The 24,531-nt window shown below is 35.4% G+C and overlaps 1 protein-coding gene across 1 annotated transcript in view; it reads right to left on the bottom strand.

The window, feature by feature from the left end:
- Positions 1-24,531, bottom strand: part of LOC125357033 (pleckstrin homology domain interacting protein) — a 92,182-nt gene that overhangs the window by 22,367 nt on the left and 45,284 nt on the right. The window contains exons 16-27 of the mRNA XM_048353653.1: positions 20,010-20,138; positions 18,741-18,966; positions 15,118-15,255; positions 13,734-13,917; positions 11,537-11,654; positions 9,250-9,390; positions 6,239-6,315; positions 5,820-6,048; positions 3,152-3,271; positions 997-1,104; positions 481-605; positions 275-357 (exon numbers count right to left, since the gene is read on the bottom strand). Coding sequence (XP_048209610.1) covers positions 275-357; positions 481-605; positions 997-1,104; positions 3,152-3,271; positions 5,820-6,048; positions 6,239-6,315; positions 9,250-9,390; positions 11,537-11,654; positions 13,734-13,917; positions 15,118-15,255; positions 18,741-18,966; positions 20,010-20,138 — 1,678 coding nt within the window. The remainder of the gene's footprint in view (positions 1-274; positions 358-480; positions 606-996; positions 1,105-3,151; positions 3,272-5,819; positions 6,049-6,238; positions 6,316-9,249; positions 9,391-11,536; positions 11,655-13,733; positions 13,918-15,117; positions 15,256-18,740; positions 18,967-20,009; positions 20,139-24,531) is intronic.

The raw sequence follows: 24,531 nt of genomic DNA, 5'->3' as shown, positions 1-24,531 counted from the left end.
TTTTACCTTTAAATATGAATTCTGCTGTTCAGTTATGGATAACAAGTTAGTGTAACATGTAAAACAATTTTAAGTGCTTTATATCAGTTTCCAAACGAAAGTGAAGAAACTGAAGCATCAACTAAAGAATGTTCAGTTTCAATATAACTTAAAAACACCTCTGAAACAGTATTGTCCTTTACTATTAACATTACTACAAATGGAAGAGTTCTCTGATTATCACTTAGGGAAAAAGGATGTACAAAAATATATGGCTTCTGAATAAATTACCCACCTATATTCCACCGTCTATATTTTGCGTCATCAAACTGTTGTCTCAAGACTAGGAAATCTATAACATCAGGCATGTCGTGGTATCTAATTACAAACAGAAACGTACTGATTAGGTTACATACTTTAAAATATCTAAAACATGTTCAAATATGTCTGAATCTTGAAAAATACCACAACCCTAAGAAACCACTCTTTTAAAGTCCTTACTTCATGGTAAATGATCCACCAGTCAGTTTACCAGTATCAGGATCCAAAAAAGCAAGCTTAAGGCAGCAAAGGGTAGGTAATCCCACTTCATACTTTATGCCAACTATTTTCATCAATTCTTGTTCCTGAGATATAGAAAATAAGGCATCACCTTCACAAAATACACAACTGAATACTAAACATAGTTGAAAAAACATTTCTTGATTTTGATCTTGAACTAGGTAATAATTACTCTATGTACATGCATAAATTCATTGAGGTATGTCCTTACATAATAACTTGCAGGTTATAATACAACTAGAAATATTAGAAACTATAGTTGATAAATTTATAAGGTTTAATTTAATGTAGACATTAGTGCTGTCTAATTTTCACCTTCTAGTCTCAGGACTATTTTAATTAAACAAGGCACTTTCCCAATACAGTTTCTTATCATAAGAATAGTAACCCATGATAAAACTTGGTGTAAATTCCATGAACATGTCTTTGAAGTTAAGGAATAAGACAGTGGCATACCCTTAATTCCATTTTATGCCATGGTTGTTTTTTGGGATTAATACTATAAATTTTATTTTTCCGAGCCATTTCAACATATGCTTCATGTCCTTGTCGAAAATAATAAACCTAAAAAGCAAATAAAATCACAATTTAAAAATCCAGGCTATTTCTAAGATTTACCTAAAACTGAAGATAAAATCCAGTATCTTTTGTGTTATAGAATTTCCTCCTTTTGATCTAACTGCTGAACATCTAATCCTAGAAATTCTAATAGTTAACTTTTTATACCACCATTCTTCAAGTTGTTTAAAAGCAACTTAATTATAACCAAAGCATTCTGAATAACAGGACTCTAAATATATATTAGAAATTTACGATGACTATTTCATTATCTTAAATTATACGCATGTTATCTAAGTTCACACCTTAACACACATATCTTTTTTTTTTTTTTTTTTTTTTTTTGGCCAGTCCTGGGCCTTGGACTCAGGGCCTGAGCACTGTCCCTGGCTTCTTTTTGCTCAAGGCTAGCACTCTGCCAACTTGAGCCACAGCGCCACTTCTGGCCTTTTCTGTTTATGTGGTGCTGAGGAATTGAACCCAGGGCTTCATGTATATGAGGCGAGCACTCTTGCCACTAGGCCATATTCCCAGCCTTTACACACATATCTTAAGACAGCATAAATTTATCCTTTTTTTCATGAAGATACAACTTAAAGGACTGAAAATTACTTTGCATAACTTCTACTTGAACACATTCTATCAAGTACTCATCTCACCAATAAAAAATAGGAGAACTTATTAAACACATTAAATTCTTAGTTACATTTTCGAAGAGACACCATCCTACCTACATAACTTCATTACTGCTCCAGCTGTCTAGGTAAGGAGAGAGGATGTAACTCAGTACTGCATGTGAAAGAAAGTCACTGGGTTTGAAACCCAGTAGAGATGGCAGGAAAAAAAGAAGGAATGGTACTGAATAAATAGTAAGACTCTTTAATAGTACTGACTGTTCAAGCAGCAACAACTAAAAAACACAACTCAAAAGTCTGAATGTATAAGGAAGCATTACCTACCTTTCAGGCTACTTTAAAATACTATAATAGAAATAATTTAACCTCTTAATGCTGCACGATCTGCCAGCAGCTATCTTTATTAAATAACAATGTAGCAATGCTCTGAATAATTTCTGGAGCAATAAGACTAAATAAATTCTTCACGGTTCCTTAGTCACTCTTGCGTTAGAATTTGGTTTTAAAATGGTCAGTAACCATATTACACTACTATGAGTTAGTGTATTTGCTAAAGAAGCCTCTATTTCAATTCTTTTATTATGCTATTGGATACTAGATAACATTCTCAGCTAAACTGTACACAAGGGAATTATCTAAATTCTTATGTTCATTTGAAATTCTGGTGCTAATTCTCTCTCCCCCTCTCTCTGCAGCACTGCACTCAGAGCTTTACACTTGCTAGGCAGCCATTCTAATTTTGATGCATGCTTTCTAGCCCTTTGTTGCATTGCTAACTTCCAAAGGTAGGGTCTTGTTGATGCAAAGGTCTGCCATGGCTTCCATGCTACATCTGTGCTCCACTGAGTTGCTAGCATGACAGGTATGTACTATCACATCCATCCAGCCCAGAAATTCACATGACCACCTAATCCCCATCCCCCCTCCTAGGAAGCAGCTAGAATTACAGGCTCTAAAGTATGAGTTGGATGATATAGCCTAGTGTGGAATGCTGGAAAGATTTGAACTCAGCTCCATTAAAAAAAAATCTTATTTGACGTTTATAGATTATCTTCCTTTAACTTGTCATACATTTATTCCTTACAAAAGTATAATTTAGAAAAAAAAAAAGAACTAGGCAATGAACCTTTCTTATCAAAACAAACCAGATTTTTAAATGACAACATTTCGACTCTAATATTTAATTTATTACCACAATTTTACAATGGTCTTAAAAGATTATCAGTTGATCTTTCTTGATGGTTGTCGTTTCCCCATACATTGCTATGAATATATAGACTAAGATACTTTTATAAACCTTCTAGAGGTGTGTTTCAAGAGCAATAAACGTTATGCTTCTTAAGTTAAAACATTATTTTATGAAAGTTATTATTTGAAGGTTATTACCTGAAGGGAAAAAAAAGATAATTGAAAAGTACCTCATCACCCATCTGTGGCACGAATGGACATCTTCGAGGAAGGGTATCGGTAATCCACGTTGAAGGCAGCCATTCTTCTAACGTCAAACCATTTTCAGTTAGCTCTCCTACAGCCAATCTCTACGGAAATACAGAAAACTATAAAGTAATATTACATTACCACAACAGGCATCATTAAAAGCAGAGTAGGGATCTATCTAGATGGGTGTTAGTGGCTCACAGCTGTAATACTAACTACTCAGAAGGCTGATATCTGACGATGATGGCAGTTCAAAGTCAGCCTGGGTAGGAAAGTCCATGAGACTCTTGCCTCCAATTAACCACCAGAAAATGGTAAGTAGTGCTGTGGCTCAAGTGGTAGAGTGTTAGCGTTGAGCTGAAGAGCTCAGGACAGCACTCAGGCCAAGTTCAAGTTTTATGACAGACCAAAAAAGGAAAAAAAAAAAAACTTTTTTTTTCTTCTTTATTGTCAAAGTGGAGGGGTTACAGTTTCATATGTAAGGCAAGTACATTACTTATCCAACTTGTTGCTTCCTCCTTCATTTCTCCCCATCTCTCCCCTCCTGAATTCCCTCCCCCATCATGAGTTGTATGGTTGGTTTACACCAATTGGTTTTTTAAAGTATCGCTTTTGCAATGGTTTGTCTCTTTATCCTTTGTATCTCCTTTTTGGTATTCCCTTTCCATTCCCTAGCTCCAATACACGTCTATACATTAACTGGGGTACTAAGATCAGTTTATCGTAATAGCAGGAGTAAAACCACAGGAAGGGAATATGAGAGAACATTTGATTTATCTAAGGGCCTTCTGTGGCAACTGGCTTGACTATCAGAGCAATGCACTTTGGCTTTTAGTTGGGACTTTGTTTTTTTTAATATACAGCTATGCTAACTTTGCCCGGGCTGGCCTTGAATTGTAATCCTCCTATGGAAGACTTATGCTTCCCAAGCAGCTGGGATAACAGATAAACACCTGCACCCCTGGCCACATAAGTTTACTCTTAAGCATTGTAAAAGTCCAAAATAAAGGAAGGAGTCCAATAGTTGTGACCAACTAGTGAACTGTTAAGCAAAATGAGTATTAGGAAGCTGAAGCATGTTGGGGGGAGGGGTCAGGCAATGGGAAGAAGGGCACAGGAATGAAGGGAGGAAGAGTGAGCAAAGGCAACCATTGTGTTCAGTGGAGACAACACAAATATTGCACTATGTGACTTGAAGGCACACATGAGATGGAAAAAATAGAAGAGATGAAAATGATCTGGAAGAACTGTACTCACAGCCTAATTTATGGAAATGAAACCTTATGGAACTGAAATATTTAATAAAAATAAATAACTTTGGAAAACAACCTAGAAATATGGCAGCAAGTTATTTCAAGTTATCTAAATCATTGATAAAAGAGATACAGATAGTAAAATAAAAATGTATTGACAACATTCACAACACTAGGTAAGACTTTACCACAAACACCAAACAATAAGCTCTGTGAGTCTCCTTTTAAAATACCATTTCATCAATTTGTATGTAGGTGTGCCTGTGCCCACACGTGCCAGTACTGAGGCATACTCAGGGCCTGGGCACACTCCCTTAGCACACACAGCTGGCCCTTTAAGCAACACAGTCCACTTCTGGCTTGTGGGTGGTTAAGTAGAGGTAAGTCACAAGGATGTTCCTGTCCAAGTTGGCTTCAAACCTTATCTTCAGATCTTAGCCTGCTGGTAAGCTAGCATTACAGGTCTGAGACAGCCTAATCTTTCCATATAACAAATTAAGGAGAAAAAATTAAATTCTATTCTTAGTAATAGCTAATGTTATTTTCAAATAGGTTAGGTAGAGATGTTAATTATTTCCACGAAGTAGAATAGCGGGAGAATGTTTCTTTCCCTTTCTCACCTAAACTTCTCACCATGTTTTTTAAACAAATGAAGTACTTATTAAGCCAAATCATCTACTTTTTAACTGTAATGGATCAAAACAAAACTGCCTGAGCAAAGTTTATTGGTCACAAAAAGTGACAACATGGTCTTGATATTATCACCTAAAAGCCTAAAAAAAAGGTAATACATACTTCCTCTTTGTTAATAAATTTCAACAATGTCTATGTTCAACATATGCATTTTAGGGCAATACTTGGGTTTGAACTCAGAAACTTGTGCTTGCTAGTTAGACGCTGTTACTTGAGCCACTCTCCCAGCCTCTCCTGGTTTTATTTTTCTAACAGTGCCTTGCTTTCTGCCCCAGCTAGCCTGGACTCCAATGCCCCCATTTATGCTTCTTACACACACAGCATGGACCACTGTGCCTAGGTTCTTATTAGCTGAGATAGAGACTTATAACATTTTGTCTGGGCTGGCTTCAAACTGCCAATACGCTGGGATCAATTATACTTACAAAAGCTATGCTTTGGGGCTGGGAATATGGCCTAGTGGCAAGAGTGCTTGCCTTGTATACATGAAGCCCTAGGTTCGATTCCTCAGCACCACATATATAGAAAAGGCCAGAAGTGGCGCTGTGGCTCAAGTTAGCAAGTAGAGTGCTAGGCTTGAGACAAAGAAGCCAGGGACAGTGCTCAGGCCCTGAGTGGAAGCCCCAGGAATGGCCAAAAAAAAGGTATCCTTTGAATTAATTTCATAGAGAAAAACAATGAATTTGCAATTTTTTAAACCAACCTTTTGTTTTCTTTCTTTGGGCTTCTTTTTCTTTGGTGATGTTGGTCCATCTTTTTCTTCATTTACTTTTTTCCTTTCCTTTTTAATATGCTTTTGTTTCTGCTTTTCAGATTCTTCTTCATCTGAACTGCTTTCTGCTTTCTTGGTTTTATGCTTAGGAACTTTCTTTGGTGGCTGCAAATTAATTCCTGCATCTGCAGTCCAGTCTGAGTAATCACTGGAATAATCACTAGGGGAAAAAGGATTTTATATATCCATATAGAGGATACAATTTCAAGACTGTTTTATGAAAAAAACTCAAAGACAAGAGGAAGAGGGGGGTGGGTCAGGAGGAAACAAAGTCCCACAGAATCTCTGCAAGAAGTTTCACTTACTAGAGATTCTGTATAAAACCAGGACAGGTGAAAGTTGTCACTTACCTAGAACTGCCATCACTGTGCCATGCTCTCTCTTCCTCTTCAGAGGTTCCCCCGCTGACAGCAACTACCTCCCCTTCCTAAGAGGCAGCGAAGACATTAGCGCATCATTGTATAAAAGAATACCTTCTGATTACAGAATCAAGACTATCTTATAATTCAATCATACTGGGATAATTAACACTGGTCTCAAATTAGTTCCAAAGCACAGCTTTTACATCTTATTCAAAACAATAAATAAATGTATACAAAGCCCTAATACCAATTAATACTGAAAAAGTAATTCTTCTAATATTTAAAAATTGTGCTGAAGATTGGAACCTAAGTCCTTGCAAAGATGGGCAAACACTCTACCCCTAAGTGATACATACACATTCATTCACACACACACACACACACACACACACACACCAAACTCACTTTGTATTTTTGACATACGGTCTCTCTATGTAGCTCAGTTTAATTTCAAACGTGACTGTTTTGCGAATGACAGGTTCACACCACTCCCAGCTTCTTGGTTGAAATGAGGCTATGGCTCACTTCTTCCTCTAGGCTGGTCCCAAGTTTGATCTCCTGATCCTCACTTGCTGAGTAGCTAGGACTACAGATGTTTGTCGACAGGCTATTCCTTTGAGCTTTCCCTGAGCTTTTGTGCTCAAGGATAGTTCTCTACCACATGACCCACAGTTCTACTTCTGACTTTATTGGTGATTAAATGAAACTAAGACTCATGTTCATGTTCTTTCCTATTTGGGCTGTCTTGAAACTACAATTCTCCTATCTCAGCCACGTTAGTACCTAGGATTACAGACATAAGCCACCAGTGCCTGGCTAAATACTAAATTCAGGATACCCTAAACCATTTTTCAAAATGAGAATAAAGTACAATCTTTTGTAGCTTAAAGAAAATAGGATGTCTGGGGAGAATTTGGTGTTTTAGTGAAGAATGTGAACTAAATGATTATTCAACAGTTTTGAAAACTAAGCAAAGTATGAAAAGATCAAAAACTAATGCATAGTATAGCAAATTTAATCTTTACTTAACATAACTAGCATCTATGCAAACAATGGTTATTTCCATGTTTCATGCCACTTCCTTAGAAAGACAATCAGAATTACTTCTAAATACAAAATACTAAAATATAAAAAATGTATTTGGTATATTCTATTAAAGGTATCCTTTAGAATTCATATGGCTTCTCTAAAAGATGAAAGCATCAGCAAATCAGTTTTGAAGAAAACTGAAAAATTTAGTGAAATTTCATGTAACAAAAACTTTAGAAATATATATATGCATATAAAAAACTGAATCATATTTGAAATATTTTATGTGAAAACATATCATTTAAAAAACCTTATAGGGCTGGAGATATGGCCTAGTGGCAAGAGTGCCTGCCTCATATACATGAGGCCCTGGGTTCGATTCCCCAGCACCACATATACAGAAAATGGCCAGAAGTGGCGCTGTGGCTCAAGTGGCAGAGTGCTAGCCTTGAGCAAAAAGAAGCCAGGGACAGTGCTCAGGCCCTGAGTCCAAGCCCCAGAACTGGCCAAAAAACAAAACAAAACAAAAAAAACCTTATAAACATTTCAAAAATAAAAACTATAACACAAATAAATAGTTCTCGTATATTTTATGCTTCGTGTGTGTGTGTGTATGTGTGTGTGTGTATGTGTGTGTGTTTGTGCGCGCTAGTCCTGGAATTTAAACTCAGGGCCTAGGCATTGGCTCATGACTACTACTCTACATCATTCTTACCTGGAAAAACAAGAACTGAAATTGTTTAGAAATGAACCTTTTTTTTTTTACAGTAATTGAAAAGTTATTTTAAGAGCCTCACTACTATTTTTCAGGCTGGCCTACAATCTTGAGGTGAGCTGCTTTCCTGCACCATCCTCCCAAGTGCCTAAGTACATTTCACTATGCCCAGCTATAAAACACATTCACACCACAATTAAAATAATTATCAAAACACTTCAGACGGGCTGAGAGTGTGGCTTAGCGGTAAGAGTGCTTGATTCCTTAGCACCACATAAACAGAAAAGGCCAGAAGTAGTGCTGTGGCTCAAGAGGTAGAGTGCTAGTCTTGAGCAAAAGGAAGTCAGGGACAGCGCTCAGGCCCTGAGTTCCAAGCCCTCAAGACTGGCCAAAACCAAAACAACATACTTGGGAAAACTTCTGTATATGTGATTCTGAAAGCAATCTTTATCTAAAGTGAATCCATCTTTGACTTTATACTATGAAAGTTACCTTTCTATATTACAGCTCATGGTATGCTGCAATCTGTGTGATATATATGACAAACATTTTTAATCTGTGTAAACACAGGCTTTAAATAGGAATTTACTATTTTTTGTAATGTCTTTTGCTATTTTTTCATTGATCATTTGTTCTTGTTATTTTGATAAAGTATCAAGACATTTTGCTTTGAAAAAAAAAAGAATGTGATGAATAGGGGAAAAGTTTCTGAGGGCTAATATAGGTTCTGACTATTAGTTGACTGTCTTTGCTCAAAGACTATATAATTTAGTAGGACAGTACCTATAGAAATAATTGTGAAAATTAACAATTACATGAGAAATCTATAAATTTATATTGAGATTAAAAATTAAGAAAAATTATCACATGCCTATTGATAAGTTGTTAAAGTTAGTTCATCAGAGCAATGTAATACCAATTTAAAAGCCTAGGTTTAATAAAGTAAAAGAAACATGGATGTTATCTTAGGTCTACTATTGAATAGGTAAAAGTATTATTAAGTAACTGTGAACCTCAGAAACTGTACATGTAAGGTGGGAATGACTCATATTGATTAGGGAATCAATATGAATATTGGGAATTTGCAATAATGAATATATGTGCCATGCCTGGAAACTATCAATATTATAGAAGTAACATGCTATCCTAAGACCTAACATGCTATCTTTGAATTATATCAATGAATATAAAGAACGCAAGTCAGATTTTTAAAAAACTAATAAACAGAAAATTCATGAATGTGCTGAGATCATACATCTGATGAACTTGTGCCATTTTCTATATCCTCCAAGGGCCTAGGAGTTTCTTCCAGTGCAGATCTTGTACGATAATTGTGTGGGTTTGCCTGTTGCTTTCTGGATTCTGCAAGGTCCAGGAAATGCTCATGAGTATGATTCTATAAAAAATTAGAATATAGAATAAATGTATTCACCGTGTGCTTGGAATATAGGCTGTTATAACAGTTAATTCTCAACTATGAAGATAATATTTAACACATCAATGAAATGAACTATAGTACCAACTCACACATATTAACATATTGAGGGAAATTCTCAAATTACAATATTAATTCACTTTGAGTTTAAATAATTATTATTCTGACTAAATGATATAGACTTGAAAATTCATGATAAAAGACTAAGCCAATCAATTTCTTCATTCCGACACCACATCTACAGAAAATGTACACAAAAGAATAAGCTAAGGACCATATGTACATACAAAGACAAAACTGGAAACTGAAATGATAATCATGAAGCTAGTACCCCCCAAGTGGCTAGCTATCCTTTTGCTGGAGTTACTTCACAAAAATATCCTGCAGCAGATGAAAACACAACCAGTGTCCCTCAAAACTTAAAGGCCAAGACACTGTCAGAGATAATCTCAAAAAACATTAGGAATATATACATGAGAAAAAAGTTAAAAAGCAGCCCCCAAATAAGTGACAATATCATACCCATGAAGTATATGGTATCACAGAAAAACCAAACAAAGCAAAGAGTCTAGCTCACTACAGATCCTTAAGTGGGGGTAAGGAACTACTAGAGGAAAGAAAAAGAAAAAACCCTGAAAGATGAAACAGGCAATTATTCAAAGCTTCAGTGAAAATCAAGTTTTGTTTTTTTTTTTTTAAAGAGCTGAAAACAATCATTTTATGCATTTGGACATACAATAGTGATAGTACTGGGATTGAAATACATGTTTACATAAAAACACAAAATTTACAAAAATCCATAAAAGCCTAAGAAACAAAAACTTGTGCGACTATACTATACTGTCATACATATTTTGACTAACCCCTTAAGAATTTAATACATCTTGCTCCACTCATTCAAAAAACATCATTTCTCCCTATGCAAATCCACATCATTGAAACTCTTTGCTTATGTAAAGTGTTATTTGAAATCTAATACTTCTAGAAGGTAATTCCAAATGAAAGTATACGAATATTTTTAATGTTTTGATAAGTGGTATGGGGAAAGCAGATTATCAATCGAAGTACATCTGCTCCTTCTTTGATACATTCTATATATAGGAAATTTCTTTGTTTACCAGGGGTGTCATGTGATATTTGGACCAATGGGAAATCTGGCACAACACTGCTGAGCAATGCCAAGAGCCTTTGTCAGGACATGTGTCCTCTGCACCATCCTGGAGTACTGATTCTCCATCCTACAATCTTCAATAGGGATTATGATCTCATAAGGCCTGAGGTCAAAACCAGAGGATAAGAAAAATCTTCCTCCTCAAAATTAAGGGAACCCATAACTAGATTGGATGACCTACAAGGCTTTAATAGGGAGGAAAGGAAAGCTAAAAACAGTATTTCCAACTTGTTTAAACCACTGTTAGCTGATCAGGAAACCTATTCATTATTTGTTTAGTTCATTGCTTACTTGCAAATGAGGGTCTGAGATGATGTAAGAAGGGGCGTGGGTACAATGTACCAGTAGAACAGATACTGTGATTCCTAGACCCCAGAAGAAAAATCTGATTACAGTATAACCAAGTGAAACCTATTAGATCCAATTTTTCCTAGACTGGACGACAGAGAAACCCACACTGGAAACTAGTAACAACCATCTACTTTCATAATGGAGAAAATTAAGAACTATTACTTTTAACAGTACTAGATAAATAGATTAATAATAAGTTGCTGCAGATAGTAACATGTTACTATCCTGTACTATATAATTTTCTTATCCTATTTAGTACATTCTTTGTGTGTATGTGTCTGTGTGTATAGATAAGTAGGGAGGTATTGGGGCTTGAACTCAGGGCCTTGAGCTTTTTTATTCTCAAGTTCATAGTGCTCTCCCAATTGAGCCAGCGCAGTGTGTTGGCTGCTTAAGTGGTAGTAAAAGACTCAAGAAGTTTTCTTCTGGGCTGGTTTCAAACCATAATCCTTAGACCTCAGACCAGTGAGTAACTAGGGCTACAGGTGTGAGCAACCAGCATCCAACAATATATCAAAATTCATTTTAAAAGGATGCCTTCAAAATGGTCTTTGTTATTTATGCAAATATCAAATTCATATTTACCTTTGAAACAGTAATTATTTTATTCTCTTTTGCAACAGTTAAATGTTTCCTTTTTTCTTCAGACCTGTAAGTCCTTATTTCTTCTTCTCCCTTTGCAGTTCTCCATTCTTCTTGCCTACTGAAAAGGAGTATTAAAAGTCATATGTTAATCTAGAAATTTCTTTGTTTGCCAATACTGAGGCTTGCATTCAGGGGCCTCAGACATACTTTGTTGCTCCTGTACAACGTGAGCCACAACTCTAGCCTAGCTTTTTGCTGGTTCATTGGAGCTAGAGTCTCACATACTTCTGCCTGGACTGGCATCCTAGAGGTCTCAGCCTCTTGAGTAGCTATGATTACAAGCACTGAACCACCGGCATTCAGCTTAAACTAGAATTTTCCAAGTGATTTCTTCACAAAGAGGATTGCTAATTATCAGAGATGGAAGCATGTGGTAAAGATTTCTGAGTTAAATTCGGATGCTCAACACCTCTGGTATTAAGTGATTGCAATACAGAAAGGATTTTTGTTTTTCTGACTTGAAACTATTGTTTCTGCAATAGTCATTGTAAGGTTATGGATTAGATTCTAGAAACAGTTTTAGGTAACTTCCCTAAAGGTTATATATTGGATTCTTTTTAAAAAAAATTTTTATCACCACAGGGCCTGTGCTTTGATAATCTTGTGTGTCACACAGAGCTTGATCCATTTAAAAATGTGGCATGACAGAGCTTAGAGCTGAGCTAAATACAACTCCTGAAGCTTCCAAATATCTCCATGCTTCCCAGTGAGGCTCTACTATCGCAAACCTTGCTGGAATAGGCATCAAGGTGAAACTGAAAGGTCAAAAAATTACCTTCTAAATGAGACCCATTGTCTTGCTTGACCTTAGGCTTAATGGTTAAACACAATGAGAAAGGTAAAAAATGTTTGAAAAGAAATCCTTCTTAATCTTTTCCTTCCATATATACAAACCTTAGCCATCACCTAGCAACCATGCTCTCTTAGTCATTCTTCTCAAGGGAGAAGTGGACTAATGACTATGCGTGCTCAAGAATGAAAGTGCAGCTTCGCATGGACCAGTCACTGGCACTAAGCGCACACATTGCTGTTTTAAACAAGAGATAGTTGGGTAGAAGATCTAGGACCCATCAGCTACTTACTTTTGTTTTTGTTTTTTGTTGTTGTTGTAGTTTTTTACTATTAGAAAGTGCATCAGGCAAACTAAAGTTACATTATTCCACAATTTTTTTTTTTAAAAAAGGTATCATTCTGATTTCCTATTTGTGTTTTCCTCTGTGGTATTTTCCAATTAGTTTTGAACTGATGTTGAAAAAAATGGGTATTATTTATTGAGTACTCTTTAGACCTCAGCAGAATTGAAAGACTGTCCTGGGATTCAATAAAAATATATTATGGGGCAGAATATACATTAAAGGTATCTTTATCATAATATAAAGAACTGTTCAAACTTATATCTGAAGTATATATTTAATCCTAAATCTAGACACAAAGTTAAGTATAATTAAAAAGCATAACCTGTACAAATACCAAGACTGAAAAGTTTGGTATTGCAATTTATGCCTATAATCCCAGTAATTTGGAAAGTGAAGGGAGGAGGGAGCATGAGTTTTGAGAACAGCTCTGGCAAAGCTGTTGCGACCCTATCTCAGAAAACAAAATAAAAAACAAATGTAATAAAGGGAATGAAGTGTAAATGGTAGAAAAAGCCTTCGGTTCAATCCATAGTACAAACAAAAAAGAAAGAAAAGTTTAAGTTTAATAGCTGCAAAATTTAAAGCAAAGGTCCATATTTTGATAGTCTTACTTCAATATAATATTACCTTTGTGGTCTCACATAGCATGCATAAATCATTAGTAAAATCTACTAAAACTTGTAAATAATTACAACGAACAATAAAATGTGTCTTATGATATAGGTAAGACAAACTAAGAGTTCAAATATGTTATCCAATAAAATCTATTTGGTCAATTTGAAGGGATTATTTTCCTTCATTCAGCTTAAGATACCTCACCTTAAGCCACTTATCCTGAATCATTTAGAAACCCACATGTTTAAAGGTTTAATTTTTCAGCAATTACAAATTGTTTTAAAGCACCAGCTTTTCAGCTGCTAAAAGTAATGAAAGGTTATCTGAAAAGGTAATTCAAAATGAAAAGCAGCAATGATGGCATAAGCAAATCAGTAATTCCTTACCTGGCCACACCAGCAGACAACTCAGGCACTACAACTCTTCGACTCCAAGCAACAAGGTCTCGCTCTGTGGCTATTTCACTTCTTGGAGCATTGCTGTGCATCTGCCGCACACCCTCAATTTGTCCACTACGCCTTAGTCCAACATTAGGTGGTGAATGAACTTCTGGGGTAGAACTTACAGAGCCTAAGTAAAAAATATGATGAAAATGTACAAATCCTACTTGGAGACACTTCTCCATTAGTTTATAACCAAAACTCTATTACCTTCCACATGAAACTCTACTACCAAGTCAGAAACTAAACCACCAGCAAAAGTTTAATGAAGCACCATGTTAATGCATGCATGTGGTAATTCCAGCTACTCAGAAGCAGAGATGGAGAGGATCATGGCAAGAGGCAGAGGTCAGCTGGGCAAAAGTTAGTGAGACCTTCATCTCAATCAATGAGGTGGGAATGGTGGCACTGGGCTGTGGCCCTCACTACTGAGAGGCAAAGGTGAGAGGATCACAGTCTGAGTTCAGCCTCAGGCAAAACCTCAACTCTATGGGGCTGGGGATATGGCCTAGTGGCAAGAGTGCTTGCCTTGTATACATGAGGCTCTGGGTTCAATTCCCCAGCACCCACATATACAGAAAATGGCCAGAAGGGGCGCTGTAGCTCAAGTGGCAGAGTGTTAGCCTTGAGCAAAAAGAAGCCAGGGACAGTGCTCAGGCCCTGAGTCCAGGTCCCAGGATTGGCAAAAAAAAAAAACCTCAACTCTACCTGAAACATAATTGGTTTTAAAGAAAATTAGGAGTGTGGCTCAAGTGGTAGAACACCAGCCTAAAAGCACCAAGACCCAGAGTTCAAGCCCTAGTACCACTGCAAATAAATAAGTTTAATGGAAACGAAACATGGCTATTCAATTGACCAGATAAGTTATTAAATACTAGCTATGGAATATTAAGCCCCAGGGATTCTAAGTAAAAAAAAAAAAAGTTATTACTTAAAAATAGAGCTAAGTACGTTTGAGGAAATTTTTTTTAAAGCCACTATTATGTATGGTTCATGACTTTATTTTAACACTTGGTAGTATGCAACAACTAAAGTGATAAAGTTACAACTATAGCTATATAATTTTGTTCCACAAATTATTAAATAAATGGATTTTCTAGGCTGAGGGTGTAACTTAATAGAATACATGCCTAGCAGGCAAAACTGACAGGAAATCATGCTTACTCTCCAATTTAAGAATAATAATCGTATTTTTAAACTCATCTAGAATTTAAAACTTAATCTTGTCAACTCATTTTAGATCACTAAACAGACATCCAAAATATGATTTCATCTTATAGTTTCTCTACTATTGGAGGTTCAGATTATTTTAAGTAAAATCGTCTCTTACCTCTACTCAAACGGCTAGTATTACTGACACCTGCTTCACCAGAACGCCTGAGGTCTTGCTCTTGCTGTAGTCTTTGAATCATGCTGTCCAGTGGACTGATCTCCTGGTTTGCTTGCTGACTTAAAACCTGGTTCAACCCTATGGAAAGTACCACACAAAATGCTAAGAAAACTTCAGTTACTACTTTAAACACCAGTCTCACTCAGTCCAAAATGCAATCTCAATTTTCTTTGATACAAGACTCAAAATGATTAACAATAAATTGAAACAAATCAAACTGAAAACTATACTTAAAATTAATTTGAACTCATTAGCAGATGTTTGCTATCTTTAATTGTTTACCATAATTCAAGTATTCATACTTCTTTTGGTAACTAACTTCAGCTAAAAACAAACCAAAATAAGTACTCCAAGTTAAACATTTAGAATTTTGCACTTCATTCATTATTCCTTTAAGAAGACAAATTTTATTACACACTTAAAACTTTTACTATCTAAATATATTACACTGTGAGACATATAAAAATGTTCAAGCTTGCAAAGTGGATAAAAATATAAGACATATGAGATTACAAGATAAAGAAAATATTGCCATGAAAATAAAGGAGAGAATAATTAGTACTAGGCATTGAAGTACATGGGATTTGATTAGATTAGGATTTAGTAGACTTAAATTAGGAAGACACAAAGAATACTGTAGAAAAAGAATGGTAAGAAAGCTACTAGGAAAAAATTATGCATTAAGCAAGTGTTATTTTCTTTTATAACAATGCTATAAGTCAATAGGATAAAATAACTTGCCCAAAGTAACAAAGCTAGAATATAGTAAGAATGAAATTGGAATGTCTATACATACTTTTCTGATTTGCTGCTTAGAAAAACTAACATAGGGGCTGGGAATATAGCCTAGTGGTAAAGTGCTTGCCTCACATACATGAAGCCCTGGGTTCGATTCCTCAGCACCACATATATAGAAAAATGCTGGAAGTGGCGCTGTGGCTCAGGTGGTAGAGTGCTAGCCTTGAGCAAAAAGAAACCAGGGACAGTGCTCATGCTCAGGCCCTGAGTCCAAGCCCCAGGACTGGCAAAAAGAAAAACGAACATAGTTAAATGCTGCTGAGTGTTGATGTAACAAAACTGCATACAAATCAATTACAGGAGCAAACATAGTTTTCTTGGCTCCATAAAATTTCTCAGAATGAATTCTATCATAGCTCTAACAGGAATACAGTGCACAATGATGTTAACTAGAATTTTTCTTTAAAACATGTGTTTTGTTCTATTTTTGTATTAACTACTTTTGTCCTTAAAAAGTGTAAGTAAGAGCCAAGCACCAGTGGCTCAGACCAGATTGTGGTTTGAAGCTACCTCAGGCAAGAAAGTCCACGAGACTCTTTTAACTAGAAAGTTGGAGATGGAGCTGTGGCTCAAGTGGTAGAGTGCTAGCCTGGAGCACAAAAGCTCAGGGGTAATTTTCAGGCCTTGAGTTCAAGCCTCAGACACAACACACACACACAAAATGTACAATAATGAGAGAAAAGAGTTATGAAGTGTACACACATTAGTTCAGCTCTTTGTGTTGGTAGTGGTAGGACTAGAACTCAATGTCTTGCTTTTTGCTTCACTTCTTCACTCAAGGTGGACTCTATATCACTAGATCCATACTTCTACCCCGAGCTCTCTGTGGTTAACTGGAAATAAAGTCTCATGTATTTTTCTTCTTGGGCTGGCTTTGAAATGGAATCCTCAGATCTCAAGCCTCTTGAGTAGCAAGGACTATAGATAGGCATAAGCCACCAGCACCTGGCTATTACTAAGAAATTTTGTGACAGTGAAGCCATGATTTTTTTTAAAGGTTTTCTTGTAGTCCATCACTAACAAATGATACCTTATTTCTGTCACATTATATTTCTAAGAGAATCTTAGGGTGGAAGGAAAGAACAATGAATAAGATAGAATCTTTGGAGTTCTGTCAGACAATACTGCTAAATTTTCATATTTTTATTCTTGGTGTGGTAATCAAGTTTGAACTCATGTTTGCTAGGCAAGCATTCTTTCACTTGAATCATACTGCAGCCCAAATTTTCATTTTTTCAACTTCTAGTACTGAAATATCAAGGATAATACAGAATTAAATATTATCTACAATGGCTTCTCCAAAATGGAGGTGTCATTTTAATAAGTGGGTCCTCTTTAATAAGTGGCTCATTGTGCCTGAAACCCCAGAAAGATACCTTTTGTGAGACCTAGACATAATTTGACTTGTATCAGTCAGACTACAACACACCAAAGCCTTTCTTCTAAATATGGTGCTACAACCAGTATTTGTCTAAGTATTTTCCTGGTCAGAGAAATTGTTCTTAGTTCATACAGTCACCATGTTCTAAGACCCAGTAATTTCCTATGTTCCAGATAGTCTAGTCTGCACTGTTCTCTCTAGGGGGCAGCAGGGGCAATTTCTCTAATATCTCTCCCTTGATCTTCATGTAAAATCGGCTTCTCTAAATAATGAGTAGTCTTTCTAACCAATATGTCCATCTTTGTAGCAATTTCATAGCCAATCCTTTAAGATGAGTTTGCTCTATTGCAACCAGATTGAATTTTCTGTTTAATCTACATTGGTTATTAATGTATCAAATATATTTAAATACCTGCTTTGTTCATTACACCGGTCTAAAACCTAAAATATCTTGTAATTTTTCTATTCTAAAATATAATACAGGGCTAGGAATATGGCCTAGTGGCAAGAGTGCTTGCCTCATATACATGAAGCTCTAGGTTCAATTCCCCAGCGCCACATATATAGAAAACAGCCAGATGTGGCACTGTGGCTTAAGTGGCAGAGTGCTAGTCTTGAGCAAAAGGGGGAAAAAAAGAAGCCAAGGACAGTACTGAGGCCCTGAGTTCAAGGCCCAGGACGGGCCAAATAAATAAATAGATAGATAGATAGATAGATAGATAGATAGATAGATAGATAGATAGAAGAAAGAATACAATTCATGACAAAACTAGCCTAATCTTCTTTATGGAGCTTCTCCATTATTTCTACATACTATAGGCTACATTTGTTAAATAAAAGCAGGAGGAGGAGGAGACTGTATCTTACACTCCCCTTTTGAACTGCTATTCAGTTCTTCAACTCACTTGATTTTTCAATAATACATCAATAATATAGCTCTCAGTACTTTATGCCCTTGAAGATCTCTTCAATGAGAACAAGCATTCTAGCTATAGTAGTATTCACTATAATTTTACTGTAACTGATCATCTAATTGACTTCTTGTCAGCAAAGGTCATGATTAATTCCCACTGATACTACAGCTGAGCATGTCAGGAAGATAAATGAACTCTTCTCACACCAAATTCAGAGACGACCAAATCAGTATGCAGAGGTTAAGAACTGATGCAAGTCAAAGTTATTGCTTTAAATCTTCAACGTTTACAAGATGATCATGTTGTTATTTTTGAAGTATTACTTGAAGAGTTTCGAAAAAGAATAAAGCAACATTTTTTTCATTCTCTTTTGCTCAAAACAATGAAACTAAAGTTTAACTTATTTGGCAATTTTTAAAGACTGCAATGAAAAAAGCAAACTTGTGGTCTCTATAAAAATGTCCACCTACCTGAGGAGGTTACTCCCATTTGAGGGATGAGCTGCTCTTCCCTGCAGTTTTCTCGACCTGGAACTAATCTCTGATATCTTGATGGATGAGGATTACCGTCCACATCAACCAAGAAAGGAGGGGGCATGAGATGAGGTGCCTGCTGAGTCTGCTCATCTAATACAAAATTGTTGGCATCACGGATAAGAGGCCGATAATCACTATGAAAGAACATTTGATCAGCTATCTGTAAAAAGAAAGGTTAATAAAAGACTGGAAAATAAAATTTTATCACTACAAAGAACAACATTTCTAATGAAAAACAAATATTATGCTACAAACTATAGTATTAAGCAACAATTTTAAAAAATATTCTAGGGACGAGGGTCACCTAGCTCAGCAACCACAAGGCCTTATAACTCTAGCACTTAAGGATTGGGGGGGGGGGGAAGAGGAGTATTCTTTTCTTAAATTAATTGTAATTAAACCTCATCATTCAGTGGTACTTTTATAGCAACATATGCTTTATCTCAGATCCTTAGATAGAGCAAGCAAAGTTTACCAAATAACTCATTATTTTGGGTGCTGAGATTGAATTCAGTTCCTGTCAAGGCCAGCCTGTACTTTATCGTTTATACTCCCAGCCTCATGGTTTATATAATATAAAAATAACACAGTATATTAAAAAAAATAAGTATTTTCTTTCACTAACTTTTTGTGATACCAAACTATTATGAACTCAAGCATGAGACATGTGTAGCTTACTTTCAAATATCGTTGCTTAATCTGAAGTATCTAAATAAATTATGAACTTTTATAATATTCTACCATAAATAAGCAATTTAATTCCTTCAATCATTACATAAAGACAGGATCTTCAAACCTAAGTCACCAGAGTCTTATGTTTTTGAGAATCACATGAAATTTACATTTATACCCTGGATGAATGTGTATTATTTACATAGGCACAACATTTTATCTAATTTCTAAGAGTTCCTCTATGGTTAATATCCTAATCTCAACTACTCTAACAAGCTAAGTAAAGAGCTATTCCAAATACACAGATTTTTAATAAGGTCTAATATTATCTCTTTGTTAAAAAGAGATTCAATCTAGCCCTATTCTCTTCCTCCTTCTATATATAAAAGGTTAAGTCCACACCATTTAAAATGATTCATTTATGCTGAATGCAAAAATACCATTTCAAAAATTGATAGTTCCTAAGTACTCATGAGTAAAACAACAAAGCATAGGAAATAATATAAATAATATTTAACTATCATACTATACCTTATCATATTTGCTACTGGACCCAAAGCCAAAAATTAAAAGATGTCCATGAGAGTCTGTACATGCAAAATGCTGACCATCAGGAGAGCATTTGCAGTCAAATACTGCACCATGTCCTTGGCCTTCAATCTGGAATATAGTTAATCAACAATCAGAAAACTGCCATCAAAACATTTCAAAGCTGGTTACTACTATTACTGAAATTGTATGATAAAGAATGTATACATCTTAATAAAAGGAATATTAAGTACAAAAAGCACAGTACAATAAATGAATATTCATGAAAAGTACTAGATTAATAAGACTTGAAAAATAAAGAACTCTATCCACAGACCAGACACAAATCAGGAAATGAAAGAACACCAATAGCCCCACCCATAGAATTCCTTCATATTTTTGTCCCAGATTTAAAACATAATTGAGCCATATAATCCATATATTTCCACTCATTCATGTCCTTTCTGCAAATATTAACAATATGTAGCAACTGTAGCAAATTCCGACACTTGTGGAAGTAGTAGCCAGAGAACACTTCTTACATGACACTAAATTTTATTCTTCTTGGTAATAAATTCCCTGGTAGTCTGACTCATGTTTTAAATGATGAATTTCAAAGGTTAAAGAAAAGGGTTTCTTTACCTGATAATTGTTTTCTGTTTTCCAGTTCCATTAATCCAGAACGAATGGGTTTCTCCCTGCAACCTGTCAATCAAACAGAGGTGGCCAATCACCACTCTGAATTTTATGCTCTCAGTGCTTCTTCAGACTATGTTCCAGTTGAAAACTTCTTTAGCAGTATTCTGAAAGAGGTAAAAATTCTACCCTATCTAAAGCACATCTAGGGACTGAATTTCAGAAACAACTAAAACAGGGAGTTGACTCCCTAACAAATATAACTAAGGATGATTTTCAACAAATGAGATTGGGTTTCTGGATTAGCAGAATCGGAACACACACACACATTATCAGGTAAGAAATACCTCCTTTCTGTTCCGGTATCCACTGATCTAGAACAAATTCAGCTTTGTTAGTAATATCTCAGAAAATGCTTTCAAAGAGAAAGTGGTAGTTTTCTTTAGTATTAAAAATTTGGTGTAAGAATGGAAGTATAGTTCAGTAAACGGAGAGGTGAGTTAAAATTCAGAAGAACTGTCAATTTCTCAAGAAAGGTATGTACTTCGGTTAAAAGAGGAAACATCACTTTAAAAGGAAAGGCTCTGCCTGAGAAGTTAATGTAATGCCACAGAGAAGACTGTCCAAAAGACAGCTAGCTTTTCCTTTGGCTCGCTGAAAAAGAACATACACAATGGTACTTATCAACACTGCTTTGAAAGGTGATAATGGAAAAGGCTGAATTTTCCCCTAAAGTATAGTTATAATAAACAAAATGCCCCTAACGTCTTATAACCACAAAATTGTAGATAAGCAAGAAAATGAATTACAAGTGAAACAGGATTTCTCAGGTAAAAAGAAAAGTTGTAGGATAAGAGAGCAAAAGAAGGTTATTGATTTTAATTGTTCTACTTGAGAACAATTCAAAAACAAGAAAAAGGCGCAGAACTTTTCTCCAGCTTAACATTAGCATATGCCAAAATGAAAGACCCTAAGAAGAAATATTTAGGAATCAAGGCTTTTGTTTTTAAATTTCAAAAAGTTACACAAACTGTTACAAATAACTAACCATGGGAAAATTTTCCTCTAATAGAACATAGAAAATTTAGAATTAGAGACTTAAATTTTTCTTATGAGTTTTTTATGAGGAAAAACATAAAACAAAATCTACAACATTATAATAAATCTTTTGATCTTAAGTATATGATGGTATAGAGATCAGAAAGTGGTCCAACTTAGTAATGCCAAAGGCAATCTGACAGACTTTCGTGTGATTTTTAGATTATGTCACACACCTGTCAATGTGGCTACATTTAAGTTAGTAGATCACTAAGAGTATTTGGGGAGAGCTAGAACTTACAAAGCTTCAAATAAACAAACATTTAAGATCTCTGTGTCCTACATTGCATTCTACTGGGTGAATATGGTAGTATACTACTAATTTTTTTAGTGTAAGCTTTCTGTTATACATCTAAAGTAACTTTTATATAAAGAAAACAAAAGTACCTTCCAATCTGATCAGAAAAAAGGAGCTGGGTTGTGGTGGCTCCCACATATAATCCTACTCAGAAGACCAAAATCTGAAGATTGTCATTCAAAGCTAGCCCAGGCAGAGTCTGGGAGGCTTTTATTTCAATTAACCATCACAAAACTGGAAGTGGAGATATGGCTCAAATGGTAGCGTGCCAGCCTTATACAAAAACTCAAGCAAAGAGTGAGAAGCCCTGAGTTCAAGTCATAGTACTATGACAAAGAAGAGCAGGGGTCATAAAATACATTATTTAATCACCACTCACTTAAAGCAAAAACAAGTTTGGGGTGGATATGTACATCAATGGTAGAACTTAAAAACGTCAGTGGCAGAACACTTGCCTCTATTTACCTCACATGAGTTCAATATTCGGCACTACCAAAGGGAAAAAAAAAGGCTGTATCTTTACAATTAGGTGTTCAGGATAATAAATATTCATACCTATGAAATGCTAGTCTAGTTGATGTCTCCTTGATGCTATAAAAATACATTTGTTTTCCGATATAACTAAAACTACTGTTTTTAGAATGTATACTACAACTAAAAATTGCATACTTTATGCTATTTACTGAATACAAAAAATAAGTATTCAATAGAAATAAACAGTAACTAATTAGATGAATTAGTTCTCTCATAAAATTAAGTATGCTTGGGCTGAAGATATGGCCTAGTGGCAAGAGTGCTTGCCTTGTATACATGAAGCCCTGGGTTCAATTCCCCAGCACCACGTATATAGAAAATGGCCAGAAGGGGCGCTGTGGCTCAAGTGGCAGAGTGCTAGCCTTGAGCAAAAAAGAAGCCAGGGACAGTGCGCTCAGGCGTCCAAGGCCCAGGACTGGCAAAAAAAAAAAAAAATTAAGTATGCTTGTCAGCTATTATTTAGGACATATAAAAGCCACATAATAAAACTCATATACATTCTCACACTAAAGGAATAGTTGAAATATATGAGGTAGTATTTAACAAGTAGCAAAAATTTTGATAGGAGTATGTAAAAGAAAAACTTACAGTAACGTTTTGCATTTTTTGGTTTGAAAATTTTGCTTTGCACTTTAAAAACAGGAGGTATGGGTAACATGTTAAAATAATAATCTTATTAGAACCTTCTTCCACTGACTCAAGAATTCTAGAAATATTTACAAGTAATGAATATTACAAACATGCTAGTTTGGGGATTTACAGTGAACCTTAAAAAGATTACAATGAAACTGGGAGTGGTAGCACACACCTGTAATCACAACATTGAGTTGGCTGAAGCAGGAAGATTGGGAGTTCAAGGCCAACGTGGGCTACAGAAATATTCTGTCTCAGAAAAAGAAAAAGTTAAATCAATACAAAAATATGAGTTAGGAGTTTTGGTGATGGCAGAGTTATTCTACTTATGGACGAATATACATTTGTAATTTTTGTGAAAGAGAAAAGGTGAATAATAAAGGACAGGCATAAGGTGAAACAATGCTAAGACCAGACAGGCACCTAGAATCCTAACTACTCAGGAGGCTGAGACCTAAGAATCATGGTTCAAGGCCAGGCCAGGCAGGAAAGTCCATGAGACTCTTACCTCCAATAAACTACTCAGAAAAAGCCAGAAAGTGGTAGAGCGCTAGCCTTGAGCACAAAGAGGCTGCAATGGTGCTCAGGATTGAGTTCAAGCCTCAGGACTGGCAAAAAACAACAACAAAAAAACCCACAAAGACCAAAGAATGCTCTCTACTAGCAATGGGCAAAACATCCAGTAACTAACTCCATAGAAAAATTATCCAGTTCCAAATCCTAGTATTTGATGTGTTCTGAAAGGCTCAGAGGAAGACCTGAGTGAATCTCAACATGAAATATATTGAAAGCACTAGAGCGCAGACTAAAATTATAGGTCTAATTATTTTAACCATGAGGAATATATATTTCAATGTTTAGATCTGAATATGAGAAGAATATACTTTAGAGGATCTCAACCCAAAATACAAGAAAACTAAAGCTACAGTCTATCTTAAGTAGAAGCATTTTATTCGGAAAACTTTCACATCTGTCACAAGAGACACTTTTTATTCTTTTTCTTTAAAAAAAAAAATCTATCATTAACTGAAAGAACATGAGAAGATATTCCAAAATTTAAAATAATATGTCTTTTAGGATTCTAAGAAATTTATAATAAATTCATATACTGAGAATCAAGCGAATGCAGAATGTGAAATGGAAATTTTATATTATCTTTATAAAGTTATAATTATACGTCTGTGTATGATTAAAATAAACCTTGGCTTATTTCAATATTTATTATTATTATATGTAAAGGGTTTTTGTTCAAGTTTTTTTTAGCGGGGCCAGTACTGGAGTTGAATTCAAGGCCTAGCTGCCGTCCTTGAAGCTTTTTAGTGCTGA

This window comes from Perognathus longimembris, chromosome 9, assembly GCF_023159225.1.
Source record: "Perognathus longimembris pacificus isolate PPM17 chromosome 9, ASM2315922v1, whole genome shotgun sequence".
Taxonomy (NCBI): domain Eukaryota; kingdom Metazoa; phylum Chordata; class Mammalia; order Rodentia; family Heteromyidae; genus Perognathus; species Perognathus longimembris.
The sequence above is the reverse complement of the archived record's forward strand: the minus strand, read 5'-3'. Positions and strand labels throughout refer to the sequence as shown.